The sequence below is a fragment of the Astyanax mexicanus genome, chromosome 1, assembly GCF_023375975.1.
Source record: "Astyanax mexicanus isolate ESR-SI-001 chromosome 1, AstMex3_surface, whole genome shotgun sequence".
Taxonomy (NCBI): domain Eukaryota; kingdom Metazoa; phylum Chordata; class Actinopteri; order Characiformes; family Acestrorhamphidae; genus Astyanax; species Astyanax mexicanus.
The window spans coordinates 110,207,711-110,229,644 of NC_064408.1; the positions used below are offsets into that span (position 1 = coordinate 110,207,711).

The following is a 21,934-nucleotide window of genomic DNA, read 5'->3' on the forward strand; positions in this document are numbered from 1 at the left end:
ACAATGTAACCTGTGTCAATATTTAAATTTTTAGTTTTAGTAATGTTACTTTCGTTCTAATAACGCTGTAACGCAACCCATTGTTACGTCACATTTTCTGAACAAGTGCAGGAGAAAAGCATGGTTAAAAGCCACAGATCTGTTGTGATCAGATCATTAATTAGATGATATAAAAATTACTGTATTGAGATACAGACCGTTTTACGGACTGATGTGTCTGCTCAAGGAATCACACAGACAAGAGGCAGGTTTTATCCCAAAGTTTTAATAGTGCTTTTTAACAAGTAGAAAACACTGAACACAGTTAGAATAAGCTGTAAAGAATTCCAAAATCATAACCTATAAACACTTTAATTAACAAAAGTCTAGCAAAACAATAAACGGTGATACTATTCAGTAATTCAATGCCTACAGTCAATCCTACAGTCACTGTGTTTGTAAAATACATACTATATCTTTATTTTGGTGTAAACTGCGTCGTCAAAGTGCATCTATCTCCTCCTGAGTGAAAACACGAACACACTAAAGCTACCTACAGCCAACAACACACCGCGCCGCTGTGCTACACGCCCAGTGCATCAAATTCAAGCTTTTTACACTGAACTGCCACTTTGGTCTTTCTCGCCTACAGTTTCCTTCACAAGCAAATTAAATAATAAAGAATAAAAACTCCTCAAACCCTATCTCAGGATCACATCTCAGGTTCAGTCAGAATTAAGCTCAGCTCAATAAACACATCCTCTGTAAGTCTGATGATCTACAGTCATTACAGTAGTTCAGATAAACTGGGTTAAAGAGGAGTTCCACTCATTTTTCTATAATTCTGCAGAACTCAGTGGTTTAAATGATTTACTGTATTTTCTGCACTATAAAGTGCACTGGATTATAAGGTGCATTATGCTACACTATTATGGGACCGGGTTGTCTCCATGTTTTCCTTCTAATTCAGCAGGTCTCGCCGCTAGGCGCACCTAAGTAAACAAAACTGTAATTCTTCTAATTTCTTTAAAAGCGAGCGCTGGATGTTAATCTACACAGATTTCTCTTCTGAAAACTGTTTAATTGGGTGAATAAAGAGCTTCTGTTCATTTACGGTAAGCTTAGATATTCAGATTTCCACTAAGGCTGTGTGTAGCAGCTTTAGCATTAGCAGCTAACTGCTAGCGCTAGTAAATGTCGTTAGCGGCTAATGCTAATACCGTACGAGTCTCAGTTCTGGAAAAACTTCACTGAAACTCCTTTATATTGCTGTACTTCAGCAGAGTGGCTTTACTGCTCCTTAAACCTCCTCTGGTAGAATTCATACATAAGGTGCAATGGATTAAAACAGCGCACTGACAATTTTTGGGGAACTTAAAGGATTTTAAGTGCACCTTATAGGTCGAAAAAATACAGTAACAACAATTTAGCTTAACTGATATTTGTATTTTAATAATTTACCTAATTAATCTAACACAGTAGCTGCTTTCAGCTAAACTGGTTAAGGATTTATCAAAAATGAACCCTTACATTTAAAATAAGATTTTGTCAAGATTACATATAAAGAGCTAAAAGTAGGTTTACTTTTATTTTAAACAGCAAATAAAATTCAGACATTGTTTCTTATGAAGTCTGTGTCTGTAGGATCAAATTTACACCTGGTCACTTGTGTTCTGAGTAACACAATTCTCAATATCTGGATATAAAAGTGCAAGTGTAAACACACCCAATACACATTTAATCCAGATACAAATCCCATCATTTTAACCACTTCAGGAGGTGGTCTGATACAGCAATCAGATTTCAGTCTGATTAAATAGAGATGTTTTTTAAACAAATAAGTGTAAATGAATGTGACTAAAATCTCATCAGGGTACAATTCAGATACTGGTCACATGAGCTGACCCTTTATAAACAGGGTTTAGGTATTTCTACAATTACAATAACTTTTTTACACTTAAATTACACTGAATTACAAAGTTAAATTAGTAAAATGGGTGAAACTCCGCTATAAAATACAGCACATCTTTCAGAATGCGTGTTTTGTTCAGCAATGACCCTCCATGAAATGAAAAAGTGCTAGGGAGTGTGCACGCACGCACGCACACACACACACACACACACACACACACAACAGTGCCAAGATGTTAAATGTAGCTTTAAGAAGAAGTGAGGTAAGATGAAAATAAGGCAAAGGAGTGCACACACACTCACACACACATTCAAACGTGCTCACACTCACACATGCTTACAGAATGTAAATGTAAACATAAGCAATGCCTATACCTTTAGCTGTGCAGTGTATTACACCTGTAAAATATATGGCACAACACAACATCCTAATATCTGCCTGATAAATAAAATCTACAAACGGAAACATCCTGAATCCTCTAAAGGGTGACATATTGACTCAATTAATCTGATAAGTCTTAAAGCCTTACAGTCACATACCAGAACTTAGCTTAACTGTTAAATAGGAAAATCTAGAAGTATCAAACACACACACACACACTCACACACAAACCTAATGTCATCAGTGCTGTACACATCCATTCTGTATCCTGTTAGAAAAGAGTTTAGAAGCATCATTTATTCTCTAGAAGTTGTCTAGCAGCAGCAGCGGTTCTGTCAGATATGGCTGTGTGATTAATTCCACACTGCTCTTGTTATTTTGATGAATGAGTATTAAACCTGATGCCACAGTGGCCTAATTACACTGGAATGTAGAATTGGGCTTCTGGGCTTGAATTAAGCTCTTCACTATACTAAAAGACATAAACGAAAAAGGAATGGCTACTTTCATGGCTACTTTTTATCTTATTGTTTCACCTTTTTCTTAGTTTTAAACTGTAAAAAGAGTCTAAAGCAAAAATCTTAGCACCCGGCCCGGTCAGTTCTTTGCAATACCTCCTTTGGCAAGTGTCACAGTTTCTACTAGGAGTAGGAATCACAGGGCATCTCACGATACTGTGATTCTGCAATACTCTGCAATATATATATATATATATATATATATATATATATATATATATATATATATAAATAATATATATCTTCCCACCTCTAACATAAACTGTCAGTAAATTCTTCCTTGCAAAAGGCTCGTTATTGAGTCAGATTCTTGGGTCATCCTGCAAGAACTGTTCTTTTATACAGATTTTTAGGATGATATTGAGGTCAGGGGAGTGTGACAGCTTGCTTTCAATTTTAAAAAGAAAGTTTCATCTTTAACTTTGTGCCTTTTGGAAATTAAGGTCACCTTCTACACATGGAATGATGTACAGCGCTTCAGCAAAAGAGTTCTGTACTTTTCATGTTTGCTTAAGAGGAAGTTAAGTAAGATTACTGTTTAATTACACAGAAAAAGGCTCAACACTGTTGTGCTAGTCTTTTGTGCTAGTCCCTTTTAGCACATTTATTTCACACATTTTTCTCACATACAGCTCTGGACAAAAATAAGAGACCACCTAAAAATGCTGAGTTTCTTTGATTTTGCCAAATTGAAAACCTCTGGAGTATAACCAAGAGGATGGATGAACTGCTTGAATTTTTGCACCAGGAGTGGGATAAAATTATCCAAAAGCAGTGTGTAAGACTGGTGGAGAAGAACATGCCAAGACACATTGTGATTAAACTGTGATTAAAAAACAGTTTTATTCCACCAAATATTGATTTCTGAACTCTTAAAACTTGATGAATATGAACTTGTTTTCTTTGCATTATTTGAGGTCTGAAAGCTCTGCATCTTTTTTATTATTTTTTCAGCCATTTCTCATATTCTGCAAATAAATGCTCTAAATTACAATATTTTTATTTGGGAGAAATGTTGTCTGTAGTTTATAGAATAAAACAACAATGTTCATTTTACTCAAACATATACCTATAAATAGCAAAATCAGAGAAACTGATTCTTCTGTCTCTTAATTTTTTTCCCTGTCTTAGGAGAGTGATGTAATCCATATCTGACTGTTTTGTCTGACACTGCTGTGGATATGTTAGCTCCATGTTTTAGAGAAGAAATGATGCGTGGTAATGGTTTACTCATCCAGAAAACCTTATATTAAATTATTTTGTGAGCTCACAAATGAAATCAATGACAACCTATTCTGAGCACTGAGACCTGTGTAATCGTCTAGTAGCGTTAACGTTAGCGTGCTACTTCACGTAGCACTGGAGTGCGAGCTAAAGCACCAGGGTGCTAACTGAGCATCGCGTTTAGGTGCTAGCTGTGTAAATAATAGTGCATTTATTGAGCTCCTGCCCTGACAGCTCAGCACAGCTCAGAAGGATATGCACTGCCGTCATCATCAACATCATCCTCATCATTGTTGTTAGTATCGTCATCATCACCGGCCAAGGTGATTTGTTGTTTTGAAGGAACAGCAGTATTTTAATCTCGAGCTTGAACAGGCCTCCAGGTTCAGGTTTTAATGGCGGAGATTCTGTGCCCTTGCGAGGCTTTTTGGGGAAACCCCAGAGCAGGGCTCATCTGAGAAGAGAGGGCCAATCAGCAGCAGATCGCAGATGAAAGGCTGTCTTTCACTCTGTTCCTCTCCTCAGCAGCAGCGGAGAGTCAAAGAAGGGCCTGAAAGAAAGAGATGGGTTTGAAAGTCAGTACTGTTAGAAAAATCACCCACTGAGCATACAGGAACAAGTTGTAGTTCAATAATTACAGACTGTAGTCCTGGATCTCTTTCTCTGCATACTTTATTATCCGCCTTTTACCATATTCTTCAATGATCAGGATCCCACAGGATAAACCACCACAGAGCATTGTGCTGGATCATTTTCAGCACTGCAGTGATAGCAGAGATATCAAGTAATGAAGTACAAATACTTTTTTATACCTTATTTAAAGTGGCAGTCCATATGATTTTGTTTCTGAACTGAAATCAAAAGCATTTCTGAGTGGAGAAGAGATAAAATATTGTGTTTAATGGTACCAGTGTGCTGAAAACTACCATCTCTGCTAATCCTAATGTATTAGTTCTAAAAACCGGGGTGTCGAGTTGCTTTTTACGGGAGTTCTTCTGGCCACGTCACTTGTCTTTAAATACTTACATCACATTTACAGCCTCTATAAGAGGATCCGGCTCAGTTTTACTGCACGCAAACGTCTGTTGGAGCAATGGAGACTTTAGAAGGGGAAAGTCAGACCTCAGTAGCTCATATAGGAGTGAAGTTTCTGACTAAATGCTCTCTCTCTTCATGACTGAACATAACCTGGAATTGGATTCAACCCTCTAAAAGGAGACCGCATCACACCTGCCCAGTTTAAAATGATTCCTCCGCATGCTCTGTGCAATTACTCATTCTCACTAGAGAGGGCTCTAAATTCCACAATCCCCAAATTTACGAACATTAGCTAGTAGAGTTCAAAATTTTGATTATCTATCCTTTACTGGAGTAATTATTTTCCAAAGGACATTTTCACACAATTATCTGAACTTTCTACTCCTTTCATTTAAAAAAAATTCTTGTTACTCCCATTTCATTTCAGCTTGTTTTCATTCTGGCTTCTCATCATTCAAAAAAGGCTTATCCAGGTAAATCTCTCCATGTGGATAAAGTGAATCTGATGTGACTGGATGTAAAGAAGTATAAACAGATACTATTCCAACACACTATTGGTTTATGTGATTCATCACTCCTGCACATGTCCTGCAGACGTTTGTAGTCTAGTTGATGAAGATGAGAAGATGATCAGTGCCTCAAGAGACTCAAGAGAACTCAAGAGAAATGTTCCAACTAAGATTTAGCATTAATATATTTGAATTGTGCTAAAATACATTCATTTTCAACAAACATATATGCATACATACATATATGCTGAAACAGGGAGCTTAGTGCATTTCAAATCTTTCAACATTAACATTTTGTTAAAACATTATAATCATTATGACTTTTAGAAAAATGTGTTTTTCCTCTTGCACTACTTTTACTTTTATATTTTAAGCAGTTCTGAAAACAATACTTTACACTTTTACTTGAGAAAAAGGTTTGGGTTGATACTTCAGCTTCTACAGAAGTATTTTAAACCATAGTATCTATATTGTTACCTGTGTAAAGAATAGTAATACTTTTTACACTTTTTTTTTTTTACACCTTTGAGTAACACTGGCATTGAGCTGCTGGTAGGCGTGGATCAGACACAGCAGTGCTGAAGTTTTTAAACATTGTGTTTACTCACTGTGAACTCTATTAAGACACTCCTATCTAGCTGCTTTACCTTGTAGAAGTAAAGTAAATTTCTTCCTGAAGAATTTATGAGGCTTCTGTACTTCTGCCACCTCTGTAAATTATTAACAGCAATTATTAGTCATTACTGTGATAGACTATAATTATGGGTAGAGTACAGATGGGCAAGGGAAGTGCACTTGAGAATGCAAGTGAGAATGTGTGTGTGTGTGTGTGTGTGCTTGTTACCGGCCCAGGTGTTGTGGGAAGTTGCTCTGTACTGGTGTGTGGCTGCTGGGGCTCATCAGCATGGCGCTGTAGATGTTGGAAGCAACGACCAGAATGCAGAGCAGGATCGGGCCTATGATGGCGCCTTCCAAGCCCAGATAGTACGCTCCACCCGCCACGGCCAGACCAGTCAGATAAGGATGACCACCCCTGCCCAGCCACACACACACACACACACACACACACACACACAAATATACATATATATCTATATAATACACAAACTGGACTGTGCATGTTGAATACAGCCAATAATACTACAGCCAAGAATCAGAACACACACACACACACACACATACACACACATATATATTTATAAGATACACAAACTGGACTGTGCATGTTGAATACAGCCAATAATACAGCCAAGAATCAGAAAACACACACACACATTCATCATTCAGCTGCTGCTGCAATTAGAGCAGATGGATCGATCAAAGTAAAGAAAAATCAAACACCCACACAAACAAAGAGGGTGTGAAAATCTGTCCCCACAGGGCAGAAGTGTCCTTGTGCTGTTTGCATTACCTGCTCTCTCCTTAATTAATCTCATTACACTTTCGCACATTGAGCGGAGCACAGATAGCCGATCAGTCAGACGAGCACACCGTGCTCTTTCCCATATAAACCAGAAAACCGTATCAGCACTATCAAAAGAAAAGCTTATATCTGAAAATGATAATCTTATTATCAATAATCTTTTTAATACACTCTATGACTGCATTCCAAACTGAACTGCTGTTCCAGACTGAGGAAGCCTTCATATACCTCTTAGAAATGCAGCTGACATTTAGAGAGGGTTTGAGGATGCCTCTATTTCATTCTATCCACAATTCTTGCCACATGTGCAACGCAATGAAAAAAATTGGGGTTTACATGCAATGAAAATATTAGCTTTTTTTATAATAGTCAATTAGGGCTGTCACCACAACCAATATTCATTGGAGAAAATTGGAGAACCGTCCTATTAATTGTAATAAATGACGTTACCGTTATTTTACGACTATATTGTGCCACTGATATTATGTTAACAAAGTAGATTAATAATGCATTTACGTATTCATTTAAAGAGCAGTGAACTTTTAATTATTAAGAAAAGTCAACCATAAGAACTGGAATAAAAAACTATGTTTAAATATTTAATTAAATATAACCTTCAATAAACCCACTGTTTTTATACAAAGTCAATATATTAGCTAATTTATGTTAAAATGCTCTCCTTGCCAAGCAAACAGAATGGGCAGTATTGAGGTCAGCAAACCATTGTGGTTGTTTCCGTATACAGCTGTGGAAAAATTAAGAGACCTTCAGTTTCTAAATCATTTTCTCTGAGTTTGCTATTTATAGTTATATGTTTGAGTAAATTGAACATTGCTGTTTTATTCTATAAACTACAGACAACATTTCTCCCGAATTCCAAATAAAAATTTTGTCATTTAGCGCATTTATTTGCAGAAAATGAGAAATGGCTGAAAAAACAAAAAAGATGCAGAGCTTTCAGACCTTAAATAATGCAAAGAAAACAAGTTCATATTCAAGTTTTATAAGTTCAGAAATCAATATTTGGTGAAATAACCCTGGTTTTTAATCACTGTTTTCATGCATCTTGGCATGTTCTCCTCCACCAGTCTTACACACTGCTTTTGCATAACTTTATGCCACTCTTGGTGCAAAAATTTAAGCAGTTCAGTTTGGTTTGATGGCTTGTGATCATCCAAAGAAACTCATCAGTGGTCTTTTATTTTTTTCCAGAGCTGTATTTTACAGTAAGTTGATAGAGTAATTGTTGTTGCATCCTAATGTCAATTTTAGTTGCACTCATATTGCACCATGTTTATTCTAAATAGGTCTCCACTAACCTCATGAAAAATGGTATTTTTAATGACACAAATAGGTGTTATCAAGGTTTTTTATAATAGTGAAGAAACACTTACTGACGATCACACAAGCCCACTCCCTCCTTCACTCCTTACCCTGATATATCCGAGTAGATGGCGGTGTCCACAAAGTACGTTGGTATTAGGTGGCAGAAGAGCAGCAGCACAGCTTTCACTCCCTCGCCCTGTGCCAGCCACAAGTCCAGCATCGCCGGCAGCGCTGCCCAGTAAGTCCCCAAAAACGGCACAGCACCCAGAATAGCTGCCATCGCTGTAACGAGAAATTTTTTACTTTTATCCGAGTTTTGACTTAATTAGTATTAAGATTGGATTAGTTTATTGGGGGGTTGTAATTAAAATTTAATACATCTCTTCAGCAAATAAATTTCCACATATGGACACAAATAAAATCACCACAGGATGAGCCAGTTTCTTGCTTCTAAACACTAAAACACTAAATATAAAAAAAATGTCTGTTATTTCAGCTGGAGCAAACTAAAGTTCTTAATATTATGCTTCACAAATGAAAAAGATTTTGTTTCTGAAAGTTTAATTTGGGGAAATATAGAATTATGTAAATTGAATACCATCTAAAAAAGGGGTTTAGTTGAACCAGGTTTTAACATCAATGTTACCAGTAGCCAATGTACCTGTAATCACTGCTTTTTGAATGACGTTAGTTTCTTTTCCAAATGATCAAATAAGAGCTTACAGATCAAATAAATCATTTTAAATGTAATTTACCCAAAGATCAGGACTACACCCAAAACCTCTAAATGTTACTGGGCCATTCCACCAAGGGTGCAATTTGCTTGTTGTAACTCTTCCAAATTAAACTTATTTTTTATATTTTTTTCAACTCTGAATCTAATAACACATGTATTTAACAAAACAAAACACGTACTGTTCAATCTCAGGCAGCTCTACTCTAATTTTTACAAGGTTTTTAAGCCGCAGATGGTTACAAAACTCATGTGACATTTAAAAAGCATGTTTAAAAGCAAGTCTACCTATTCCTTTGATTATTTCTCAAGGAAGTCTTTCTTTTAAAGAAATGGTTGTCTGCATGTTTAAATAATTGATATTTATGACAAAATAAATCACTCCTGTTACTGGCACTCACTCCTGTTACTCTTTATGTTATAAGTAACAGGACTGAAAGTAACAGGAATAAGTTTTTAGCATAGAATTAGCAAAAATATGAAGCATAGCCAAATTGTGGCTATGCTAATAGCACAAGGACACTGAGCACATTTTAAAAATAAATAATCTAATACGATCTAAGAATTAATTTAGGCAACAGGAAAGAGTGTTGAGATTGCCTTCCTCAGCCATAATTACAATAAGATAAAATATTCAGAAAAATAAATTAAGGAGCTTAATTTTGGTCTTCCCATGGTCTTCAGAAGAACCAGCTGTTGTAACTTCCTGTTGTAGATGTAACTTGTTGTAGAATGTAACAGATGTTTCAGATGGGGTAATAATGTTTTACAGTAACAGGAATGAGTAAAACTTAGGGAAACAACTTAAATGTGTACTTAAATATTATGGATTTATTATGAAAAATATATACATTTTAAAGCATAGATGGGATTTGAAGTCACACAACAATGCAAATATATATAAAAAAATATATTTCATGGTAATGTTTATAGTTAGAGAGTTGGGGCAGGTAACAAATGCTATTTTTAGTTTACTAAGTAGTTTTTATTAATGTTTTTAATTACATATCTTACTTTTGCAATTAGGTCAATGTACAAGACACTGTGCTTGCAACACATGTAATGTAATTTACATGTAATTTCCTGGGGACAGAAATTCTCTGCTTCTTCCTACTGATCCAGCTTTCAACCCAATTGACTTAGAGATCAATTTTGTGATGCCATCTTGCCTGTTATTCCAGGAACACAGGGGAGAATTTGATCCAAACTCCTGCTTAAGTGGTTTCGAGCGAAGGACTGAAAAATGTGTACTGCTCAAAACCAAGTAGGCAAACCACACTTTTTCTGCTTTCACTTCTCCACCCAGGTGTCTGTATTAGGAAGTGTTGGAGGCCTTTACAGGTTCTTGTAGAGGTGACAAACATCAATGTACACATGCACTGGAGGTCCCTAGACAATATGTACCCCTATGTTATAATCCATCTGTTAAAATACATTCGAGAGTTTAGGTAGCTCTATGACAGAATCCACTGGCGTGCTTTAGAGGTGACGAACCTCTGTGTGAGAATCTCCTGGTGGTCCCCAGAGGTAAATGTACCTTTGAAGGTGCTTAGAGGTGACCTATCTCTGCTATAACCTGCTGAAGTTCCACAGTGGTGATGTTTCTCTATATCAAAATCCTTTGAAGAACCTTAGAAAGGACGTATGTTTGTCAGAATACACTGGCAATCCTTAAAGGTGATGAACCTCCATGTCAGAATCAGTGTGAGGTCCCTGGAGATAGCAAGTCTCTGTCAGGATACTTTAAATTGGCAGAATGGTGACATACCTTTATGATTGGATCTTTTCAAGATCTGTAGGTTACCTACCGCTGTGAGAATATGTTAGAGGTCCTCAGAGGTGATGTACCTCCAAGTCCAAATCAGCTGAAGTTCTACTAATTTGAGTTATCTCAATGTTTCCAATATACTCGATTAGAAGTCCCTTGGAGTAACTAGCTTGCTTCCCTTTCAGAAGCTGTTGGAGGTTCATAGAAGTACTGCATCTCCATTTAAGGATTTTATTTGAGGTTCCTAGATATGCTCATCATACTCTCAAAAGTCTCACAGAAGTGACGTACCTCTATGTGAGGGTCAGCTGAAGGTCCCAGGGCTTCATGTACCTCTCTAAAGTACATGTTAATATCTGTTGCAGGTCTCCATTGGACATGCAGATCTATGTAAATCTTTGGGAGGCCCCTAGAGGCAACAAACCTTCATGAGGGAGGTTCCCAGAGGTGAATTACTTCTATAACAGAATCCATATAAGATCGTTTGAGGTAGCGTGATTCTATGTTGAAATCCTTTGAAACTCACCGTTAAGCGTGATGCACCTCTGTCCGCAAACTGCTGGAAAATGAAATCCACATCTCCACAAAAATCCTCAGCAGAGGGAAGCATCACTGATTGTGGAAACGTCATACTAGACCTCCAGCAGTTTGGACTGTGTGTCTCTCCACTCTTCCACCAGACTCTGGCCTCTTGATTTACAAATGAAATGTAAAATTTACTGATGATCAGTGATGGTTTGGAGAGACATGTCATCTGCTGGTGTTGATCCACTCTGTTATATCAAGTCTAAAGTCAGTGCAGTGTTTTCCCACAAAATCTTACAGCACTTCATGCTTCTCTCTGCTGACAATTTTAATGGAGATGCGGATTTCATTTACCAGCAGGACTTGGCACACTGCCCACACTACCAAAAGTTTCAATTGGTCTTATATAATATTCACATTTTTCTGAGACACTGATTTTTGGGTTTTCATTGTCTGTAAGCCATAATCATCAACAATAAAAGAAGTAAACACTTAAAATAGATCACTCTGTGTGTAATACACCTATATAATATATGAGTTTCACATTTTAAACTGAATCACTGAAATAAAGTAACTTTTTCAGTGATATTCTATTTTTTTGAGTTGCACCTGATGATAATTAGTCCTAATTAGATCATTAGATATTGACCTATTAGCTCTGTATGATTTTCTCTGTCTTCTCACCCTTGTAAACTACATCAAATTAGACATCTTCCTTTAAAAACCTCCATAAGATATTTGTATTATTACCAAAAACTGTTATTTATTCAGAGAAGAGGGAAATAACTGTTGTTGCCATTCTCTACCATCACAGAAAGTTTAAATATTGGATGGTAATGACAATACTAATCTATTATGCATCATTTGGCAAACTCAGTGCAGTGTTTGCACTTATTAGCGTAGCTAAAATCTGTTGAAATCTGCTGAATGTTTATTTTTTTCCTCCAAATTTTGCTGCATCATAGCCCATCATGGACGACGTAATGCCGCAGAGCTTTCCACTAAAATGAATAGAACACAGCGAGAAGAATTTTTAAGTAGATCCGAACTATTACCCTTTTGCACAGCAAAGCACCTTATTGCAAAGTTCAGCTCCAACACAAACACCACCTCATCACACTGATAATGGCCCCTGGGAGCAGGTCTGGCTGATTAGGGTTGGATCTAAACTCTGTGAGCAGGCAGAGCTGAAGGAGTCGGTGAACCACCGCACTAAATTATATTACATAAAAGAAATTATGTCCAACGATGCAGCAAAGACATTAACACCCGCAGTGCTGAGAATATTATGCTTCCGTGCAGCTGGGTGAAGCCTTTAATGCTGATTAATATTCTTAATTCACTGAGACCAAATGATTACATATTCAAGAGGACAGAGGGTAAAATTTCATGGTGTATAAACACAATCCCTTAATTTCCCTCAATAATCAAGAAGATAAACACGGTTTATTCATTCTAATAGAGTGCCACTTTGCAGTTACTGCAGGAATTAATTATGTTGGAGCACAGCAAGCAGAGCAGCTCACACCTCCAGGCAGGGGTTGGGGAGCTGTGCACGGAGGTGAAAAGTGCTGCTAATACTGAGAGGATGCTCTTAATCATCAAATATGAGTCAATATTTATGGCACCTTTCTTCAGAAACTACTTTTAGCACAGTGTGTAATGCAGTAATGACACAGAGAAGCAGTTAAAGTGGTTGTTTTGGTAGGTGTTGCAATAGATCTTGCTGTAGATATACTGAACATTAACAGATTATGTACTCTACATATGACACTTATTCTTATGATATTTAATTCTGGTTGGTTATTTCAGCACTGTTCTTGGCAGAATAAGCAGAGTGTAATTAAATGTCTTGGTATCCTAGTACAGATATGACTTTCAAAATAGATCAATATATATAAATATATAAGAAGGTGATTCTTTTTATGTTACTGATATCCACACATAATAATCCATGCTGCTAAAGCAAATTGCACTTTGGACTTCATGTTGCTGCTACTTCCCTACCCCTTTATATTTTTTGTATTTATCCTATTAATTTTATTGATGTATTTTTATTCTATTTTATTTTGTCTTTATATTTATCTATTTTAATTGTTCTTGGGTGTAATCCAGGCTGTGAGAATTCTATGTTGTTCCACTTCATGTACCACATGTGATGTGAATTGACAATAAAATCTCCTTGAATCCATGTGATTTCAAAAACGAATCTATTTTACAACCATATTTGATGGGTTTTAGGGTCACTGTCTTGTTGAAACACCTGTTTTTTTAATCTAGCTGATTATTTGCTGAAGAATTTCTAGTGAAGAAGAAGTCATCCTACATCTTCATTATTTTTATCCACTCTGTGGAATGTATTAGTTCCACTAGTTAGCATAAACCATGCCAGAGCATGATGCTCTCACCACCATGCTTAACAGCTGCTGGTACTATGTTTGTCAGAATCAAATGTCTTAACTTTACTTTTCTAATCTTTTGGTTAAAAAAAAAAATATATATATATATATCTCAAATATCAATAAACTCAATGTGAATAGTTGTACACTTTAACGTTGTTGATTTAAGTTAATGGCAGACCTGTGCACTGATGGTTCTTGAGTTATTCCTGACTATTCCATACTTTAGCAAAGGGACTATACCCATCCATAACTGATAATCTTTTAATTGCAACTATTTAGAAGTAGCTCAAGGACACATTTCTCACTTGTGTAACTCTATGACCATAGAGCTATGACTCTATGAACAATCTCTTTTTTTTACGTGAGCACAGAGAAGCTATCAGCTGTAGTCCATCATGATCTCTAACAGGAAGATAAGAGGCTTAAGACATTTTGCAACTTTTATCATCACTTAATCTTCAGTATAATTATTTCTGATGAATGTATATTATTAATCCAATGCAAGTAATGCATACAATTAGAACCTGTGAACAAAGTATTTTTTTTATATTGTACTATATGAAATAGTACAGAAAAAAAACAAGTAAGGATTTCCATAACATTTACATCTAAATGTCCGACTGCTACTATACCTTATCTGCATTCTTTTTTTAGAATTTAAAGCAATATAAATGATTGACAGAATTTTAAACTATTAAAATATATTCTATTGTTTCATTGCAAAGTATAAGATCACTTGTTGCTCAGACCATTACTACGCAATAATACATAATGGTGAGATTAACAGATTAATTGGATTGAATAACAATTGATCAGTAAAATGATACAGAAACAGCTTTACTCACATTCACTATATGCAGATAATAAATAAAGCAGATACAGTATGAGGACAATGAACTATTGAATAAAATACAATTTTAAATAATATATTAAATAAAGTAAATCTTCTAAAAACTTGCTGAAACTGGAGACAGATGTATAATAGATGACAGGCTGAGAGACGAGGTGTGTGTGCATCAGTGTGTGAGTGAAAGAGAGATTTGCAGGGCTGTGCTGCGTGGGAGGAGAGAGGTAGAGAGATGAAAGAGAAAGATAAGGACAGTGAGAGTCTCAGACGTTTGTGTGTGTGTGTGTGTGTGTGTGTGTGTGTAGGCTGCCAGATGGTTACCGTATGTCTGAGTAAACAGAAGCTGTGTGCCACTGATAAACAAACAAAAGCATGCACGTCTCCATGCTGCTATAAATAGCTCACCTGAAGGGATGAAGACGATGTTGATGCCGAAGATGGTGTGTGTGAGCCAGGTGTAGAGGCCATAGAAGCCTGCCATCTTCAGAGACGCATCAAACACACCTCTGAGAGAGAGAGAGAGAGAGAGAGAGAGAGATTCACTTACGTGTCTTTTTAAGGTATACAGTGATGACTCAATGAATTATTTCTGAAGGTGGACATGCCAACACAACCACAGAAACACCTGGACCACCCTCGCTGACCTCTCTCTCTCACACACACACACACACACACACACATACTCTCACAATCACACACTCACACACTTCCTTACCTAAGCACTGGAACAGTTACACCATAAATCATGGTGAATTCCTCTCTTCATTTTCTTTCATAGTGATTACAGTTACACCCTCTAACGTTTCCTAATGGAAACACATATGTATGTGTGTATTTGTGTGTTCACGTGCATGTATGTGTGTGTGTCTAACCCAGAATGAGGCTGGGAGAGGATAAGTTGGGGTTGTGGACTCCCTATATTCCTACTTTTAAGAACATTTACATTTACAGTACAACAAACAAAATGGAAATAAAATAAATGTAATGGTTTGTCATTATTTTAAAAGTTTCTGCATTTTAGATTAATACATCTACTATGAAGGAAACATATGGAGTTATTCAGTAAATAAAAAAAGTGATAAACAAACCAGAATATGTTTTATATTTTAGATTCTTTAAAGCAGCACATCTTGCTTAGATAGAGACAGATTTGAACATCTTAGCTGGATTTTCTCAATCAGATTTATGAGGTAGAGCCACCTGGAATGATCAGCTTTCAGTTAACAGCTGTGCTCTAAACTTGTCGAGAGTTCATTACTTGAATTTCTTGTCTCTTAATGTGTTTGAGAGTATCAGTTCAGTTGTAAAGAGGTAGAGTCGATATTAGGGCTGCAACGATTAGTTGATATAATCGACAATGTTGATTATTTAAATTTGTCGACTACAAATTTCATTGTCGACTTGTCATTAATTTGTAACAGTGCTGCATTACACAAAGTTCTGGGGACAAAAGCAAAATGGGAGATGGGTAATGAGCTCACTCACACAGTTTACATTCAACTTAGTGTGTGTCTCCAAAAGGCCCAAACTCAACAGATTAAATTTTTACTCACTAATTATCAGTAATTTCCACATTTAGATGTTGTTTAAATGCCTTTTAATTGTTGTTCAGCTCATATTCAGATGTTTCTGTTGTTTTTTAGGGGTGGAGGACATCTCAGAAATAATCGTTGACTGATCGACTAATCGAAATACCAAAATAATCATTAGTTGCAGCCCTAGTTGGTATACAGTGAATAGCTCTATTTGAGTAATGTTCTAATCCATATTATACATTTCAACTGCTTGTTAATGCATGAATTACCAAACTCACTGAGCTCGAGTCTCTAACTCAAGCTGGTCCTGTAGATCCCTCTACTGGTCGCACCAGTTACTGCATCTGAAGATAAAGTAGAACTCTACTCATATTTTGGTGTAAGATTCCTCAGAATTCTTAAAACTGGGGACTACAGCTCCATCCTTGCTCTGTTTTTTCCTTAAACCATGTGTAGAAGCTGTAAGCACCTGATAGCCTCCTCCACAGACTGGCCAATGATGTTGGATGAGGGTCCAGGCTGGGACAGTGGTGTGAGGTTGATCACCCATTTAACAGGCTTATAGTACTCTCCACTGGAGCTCAGCAGGTAGAACAGGGTGGTCAGGAAAATCACCTACACACACATACGCACATATTAACAACAGACATAGTCTACAAAAACATTTAATAAATAAATAAATAAATAAATATCTCCAGAGACTGTATGTCCATTCAAAATCTAGAATGGTACTTTATCAAATCCATAACAGATCAAGATCCAAACATAAAATGGCACCAAAAGATAATACATGTGTTAATCTAAAGCTTTAACATACATAGATAGATGCTGCAAATGACATTTTCCTCTATTCCGCTCATTTCATCATCATTAGGTTGAAACCATCATGTGCGTTAAGAGTTTGTTAGCTACTACACATGAAAAATTCACTAAATGATGTTTAAATAAGCTTCTCTGCTGGTGGGTGGTAACCTTTTGCCAGCAGCAGTGTGGCATTTCCATGTGTCCTTTTTTCAGCTAAACTGATGGACCATAAAAAAGGACTATAAGGTAAGAGAGGTTCTACACTGCTACACACACCTCGGAGTAGTGAAAGGTATAGAATTCAAGATTTTCTTAGCTCTTCAATACTATAATGAGACAGAGAACAAACTATTTATTTACTTTCATTTACTCTCATTTCAAACACCACAAAAACGTGAGGTATTCTTGGGGATAAATCTGTATAGAACCTGTGTGAATTAGAGTTTTAATTCGGCTTTCCCCAAGTTAAATCATTAGCAAAAAAATGTCTTCTTAGTAAGAAAACTGTTACATGATCATAACTATATTGACTGTGTTGACATTCACCTAAGAATCCAATAACTACAGAAATTAAGATTTTGTCAGTAGTCCGGTAAACGTACTTGTCTAATCAGATAATGAGAAAACTCTAAAAAATTCTAAACTTCCTGCCACGGCTTTTTGAAAACTCATGATTTTATGATTCTAATACAGTAGTATTCAAATCTGCTCTTTTTCCTGCTTTCTCTCTATATATTAATAGAAAGATGCAGATGAAAGAAATCAGAGTAGGAGTATACATGTGTTAGAAATCTAACTGTTGTGCAAAAATTAATCTTTATTAGAATTTTTAATTCGTCTCTTAATTCGATAATTTCAGAAATAGGAGTATACACATAATTATTGAGTGCACATAAATAGGGGTGGGACAATATATCAATATGTCTTATCGTTTTGAAGGTACCATATAGATAAGAGGTGTCAAATATGAATATTTTTTTTATTGAAACATAAATGCTGTAAGCTCTTTAAGACTCACACCCCCAATGAATAGGGAAAACCGGTGGTGAAGATTATTTGTGATGAGATTCTGTGAAACTGACACAATAAATCTGTCCTGTGATTCCAACAGCTACATGTAAACACAATCAGTGTGTATAAAACTTTTTTTTTGGCCAGCCAGTGTATTTTGGTTATTGGACAACTGACTTGATTGCAAAATGGTTGTCTTAAACTGTTTGCTTCCATACGTCTTGTATGTGTGTATACATATGTTTACCTTTATTTGTTTTGTGTGTGTGTTTGTATTACCAGTGACAGGACGAAGTTGAGTAGTGCTGTTCCACTATGGAAGAGTACAGTCAGCAGTGTGGTGGTTGTAGAGATCAGCAAGCCCACATTCCGGCTCATCACCACCCACAGAGACTCCAGAATCTACAAATAAACACACACACCCACTTTTACATTTATATACACAGCAACCTACACACATTACTTCATCCTGAAAAGGGTAAAAACCTGCAAAAACCTGTTTGTGTGTTTATGGGTCCAAAATTATGCTAAACTATAATAGTGTTCATTGAAGGACAGCATAGAATAAGCCAATGTGATTAGTTTGCTCAAGACCACCTGGATTTTCTACTGCAATGGGAAAATGTTCTACATTTGAAGGAAAGCCTTATTCCAACTGTAAGGCATGGTGAAGGGGAAGGTTTGGACAGCCTCAGGGCCTGGGTGCCTTGTGATCACTGAGAGAACATATTTAGGAGAAATGTAAGGGCAGATTCAAAACCTCAAGCTGAAGAGATGTTGGGTAACGCAACAAGACAGTGACCCAAAATACCTAAGAACATCAGTTAAAGAAATATTGATTTGTGTTTTGAAGTTTAAGGATATGCTTAAACTTGATAGTTGATAGTTTATGGATATGCTGTGGGATTTCCAAAATGTGATGAAAATGTTGATTCACTGAAACACTTCTGAAGGGGTAATGCAGGGTACAATAGTTATCCTTAATTTTGAGCAATTATCATTTGCTGCTACAGGAAACATCTGAATAAAAATTACTGCAGATACTCTGACCCTACAGGTTATTTAAAATAATCTGTCCCTTACATTTTTTACCTTTCACTTTCAAGAGTTTACGTAATATGTTCCTGAAACTGCATATAATAACACTCACTCACCGAAAGAAGTGTTTCAATGTTCTCCTGTACGAAGGAGGCGATGTCCTGCCAGTCTAGGATGTCCCCCAGCCAGCTGTTGTGTCTTTGCAGATGATGCTTTTGGCCACGGTGGCGTCCAGTATAGGTAACGTTCTGTAACACAGCACAGAGAGAGCAGCACTAAGAAGCAGAGAAAACAGATCTTTCAGACAGTCAGTACATTATATACTAGAGAGGAAGAAAGTATGGAATTATGCATACACTATATACTATACTATATACCTGCAGCAGTTCTACACATATTTGTTTGTTTAACTTTCATTTACAGTTCTTTTATTTGACTGTTCTTATTTACTGCTCATACATTGATCACATTTTATAATTTATATCACTTTTTTGAAACATGTTTGTGTGGCAGTAAGTGACAAAATGTCCAAACTGTAACGATTAAGAGATAAAATGTACTTTACCTTCACAAACCATGAGTGGTACAGTCTGTCCCACAGTTCCAGAACCTGCTTCTCTATCACTGCAGTGTTGTTCACTTTATCACCAAGCATCTTTTGGAGCTAAACACAAATACACATCCCATTACAAGCACATTCAGGAGCTATCTAAATGTAAATGTATCTAAGGCTTTATTTAAATAGACAAACGCTTTTTACGAATTGTTTAGCTCAATAATCTGGGCTATCAGCAGGGCCTTTAAAATGTGCAGAAGGACAGCACCACCTGCTGGTGTGAAATTTAAAAAGGGCTGTATAATTAATTTATTATGTATTTTAAACTATTTTAAGGCATATGTAACTTTGGTTGGGAGGAAATGCCCTTTCACAACCTTTTTTTAGCCTTAAAACACAATCATTTTATTTTTATAACTTGGATGAGCTGTTCAGAACTCTTTTTATACTATTTAATGTCAAAGTAAATACAGTATTCCATTCTAGAGCCTCTTTAAAACACAAATATCTGTACCTTTTGAGTTATCCATTCTCTTCCATGCTGGTAGACATTTGTGGCAGCAGAGTTCAGAGCCTTCTGAACAACACGAGCCTCTGGAAGCCAACTACAACACACACACACACACACACACACACAAAGTAGTAAGACAAATGAATATAGTATTCAATCACAGAAATTCTATATTTTTCAAAAACACGAGTGATTCTCAATTACGATTCTTCGTTGCATAACAACTTCATCAACAGCATTATTTAAAGTGTTTACTTTACCTTCTTCTATTAAAGATAAGAATGTTTTTGTTCTCCTGTAAAGTTGCCCTTTTTGAGACCTTTTGGAGTTTATGTGGCAACAATTATTATTAATAATATTATTATTATTTTTTAGCCGATTTTCTCCCCAATTTACACGGCCAATTACCCAACCCACTCGTTAGGACTCCCCCTGTCACTAGTGATGCCCCAACACACCAGGAGGGTGAAGACCAACACATGCCTCTTCTGATACATGTGAAGTCAGACTCTGATGTAGCACTGTCGAGTAGCATCACAGTGCACTCGGTTTTGTTACATCAGCTCACAGACATCAGCCTTGTGCTGATCAACATCACCCTTTGTAGTGATGTGGGGAGAAAGAGCACCATCTACCCACCCAGAGAGAGCAAGACCAATTGTGCCCTCTCAGGGCTCTGGCAGCTGATGGCAAGCTACATAACCGGGATTCGAACCAGCGTTCTCCCGAACATAGTGGCAGGACCTGAAAGTGTATAAAACAGGTGTGTGTATGAGGGGGTTGTATCTTACTTGGCCCATTCAGGGTGGTTGGACACAGTTTCGTTGATCAGGTTGCCGGTGACGTCTATGATATGGGCGCTCTCATGATGTACCTGAAAAATGAACCACCCACACATGCTGCATAAAGAACGGAAGATCACAACTAAAACACTAGAACATAATCCATTAGCTGACTGAAAGAAGGAGGAGTGGATCTCAGCGGTGTGGAATAAACCTTATATAAGTAGTTATTATTACAGCTTGGTGTGTGTGTGGGTTTGGAGCATGTGTTGTACCATAGCAGTGAGCAGGAGGGCCATCAACAGAGTCCCTGTGACCAGCAGGAAAATGATGAAGATGCTGATGAGCTTATCCAGAGATCTCTCCAACCACACAATCAGCTAAGAAAGAGAAAGAGATAGAGAGAGAGAGATAAAACAAGAGAGAGAGGAGAGAGAGGGATTAGTTTTCAGTATACAGAGATGCTGGTAGTATTAAGTGGGTGTGAACACAGAGAAACCTGCTTTTGTCCTATTATATATTCTTCTCAATCAACACATAGGAACAACCTGAACTAATAGCACTTTAATAACTTAGTGAAATAAGTTATTATACTTTATATAAGTTACCATACTTTAATAAACTAGTGAAAAAGTTTACAAACCCCTTAATCCTTGAGACCAGTAAACCTTGCCTCAAGTTTGTCATTCAACAGAACAAGAATAAGTTCATTTGAACAAATTTTTTGGTCAAAATTTGATTTTTTTATTTTATTTACTTTTCTCAAAATCAGCCAAGACATGTGGATGTCCCAATTTGGTTTATTTTGTTTAGTTGGTATTTATTTCTTTTTATAGTATTCAGAAGTTCCATAAGCCTCAAAAACAGTTACCTACAGTACAATGATAAGTCATATGCCATGAGTTAGGAACTAATATAGCGTCCCATGACATTTTCCATGTTTAAAGGCTGTCATGGGACCCAGATGTGACACTTTTTAATCAATTAAAACACTGCTATCCCATGACTTTTGTCATGTCAAGTAAATTTACAATGTGAATCCTCAGTGAAGGCTTTTAGATAAAACATGTATCATGTCCAAAAAAAAATCAACTAATTTAATTAGGTCATTG

The 21,934-nt window shown here is 36.5% G+C and overlaps 1 protein-coding gene across 2 annotated transcripts in view; it reads right to left on the reverse strand.

Annotated features, from left to right (window-relative positions):
• Nucleotides 1–245: 245 nt before the first annotated feature.
• The window catches only part of tmem245 (transmembrane protein 245), a 38,944-nt gene continuing 17,255 nt past the window's right edge, over nt 246–21,934 (reverse strand). For both annotated transcript variants that reach the window (XM_007229460.4, XM_015604598.3), the window contains 11 exons: nt 21,098–21,202; nt 20,832–20,914; nt 20,044–20,134; nt 19,539–19,637; nt 19,090–19,221; nt 18,215–18,337; nt 16,590–16,735; nt 14,991–15,091; nt 8,418–8,592; nt 6,406–6,594; nt 246–4,564 (listed from right to left, as the gene is read on the reverse strand). In XM_007229460.4, the coding sequence (XP_007229522.2) occupies nt 4,519–4,564; nt 6,406–6,594; nt 8,418–8,592; nt 14,991–15,091; nt 16,590–16,735; nt 18,215–18,337; nt 19,090–19,221; nt 19,539–19,637; nt 20,044–20,134; nt 20,832–20,914; nt 21,098–21,202 (1,290 nt within the window). In that variant the 3' untranslated portion in view covers nt 246–4,518. The remainder of the gene's footprint in view (nt 4,565–6,405; nt 6,595–8,417; nt 8,593–14,990; nt 15,092–16,589; nt 16,736–18,214; nt 18,338–19,089; nt 19,222–19,538; nt 19,638–20,043; nt 20,135–20,831; nt 20,915–21,097; nt 21,203–21,934) is intronic.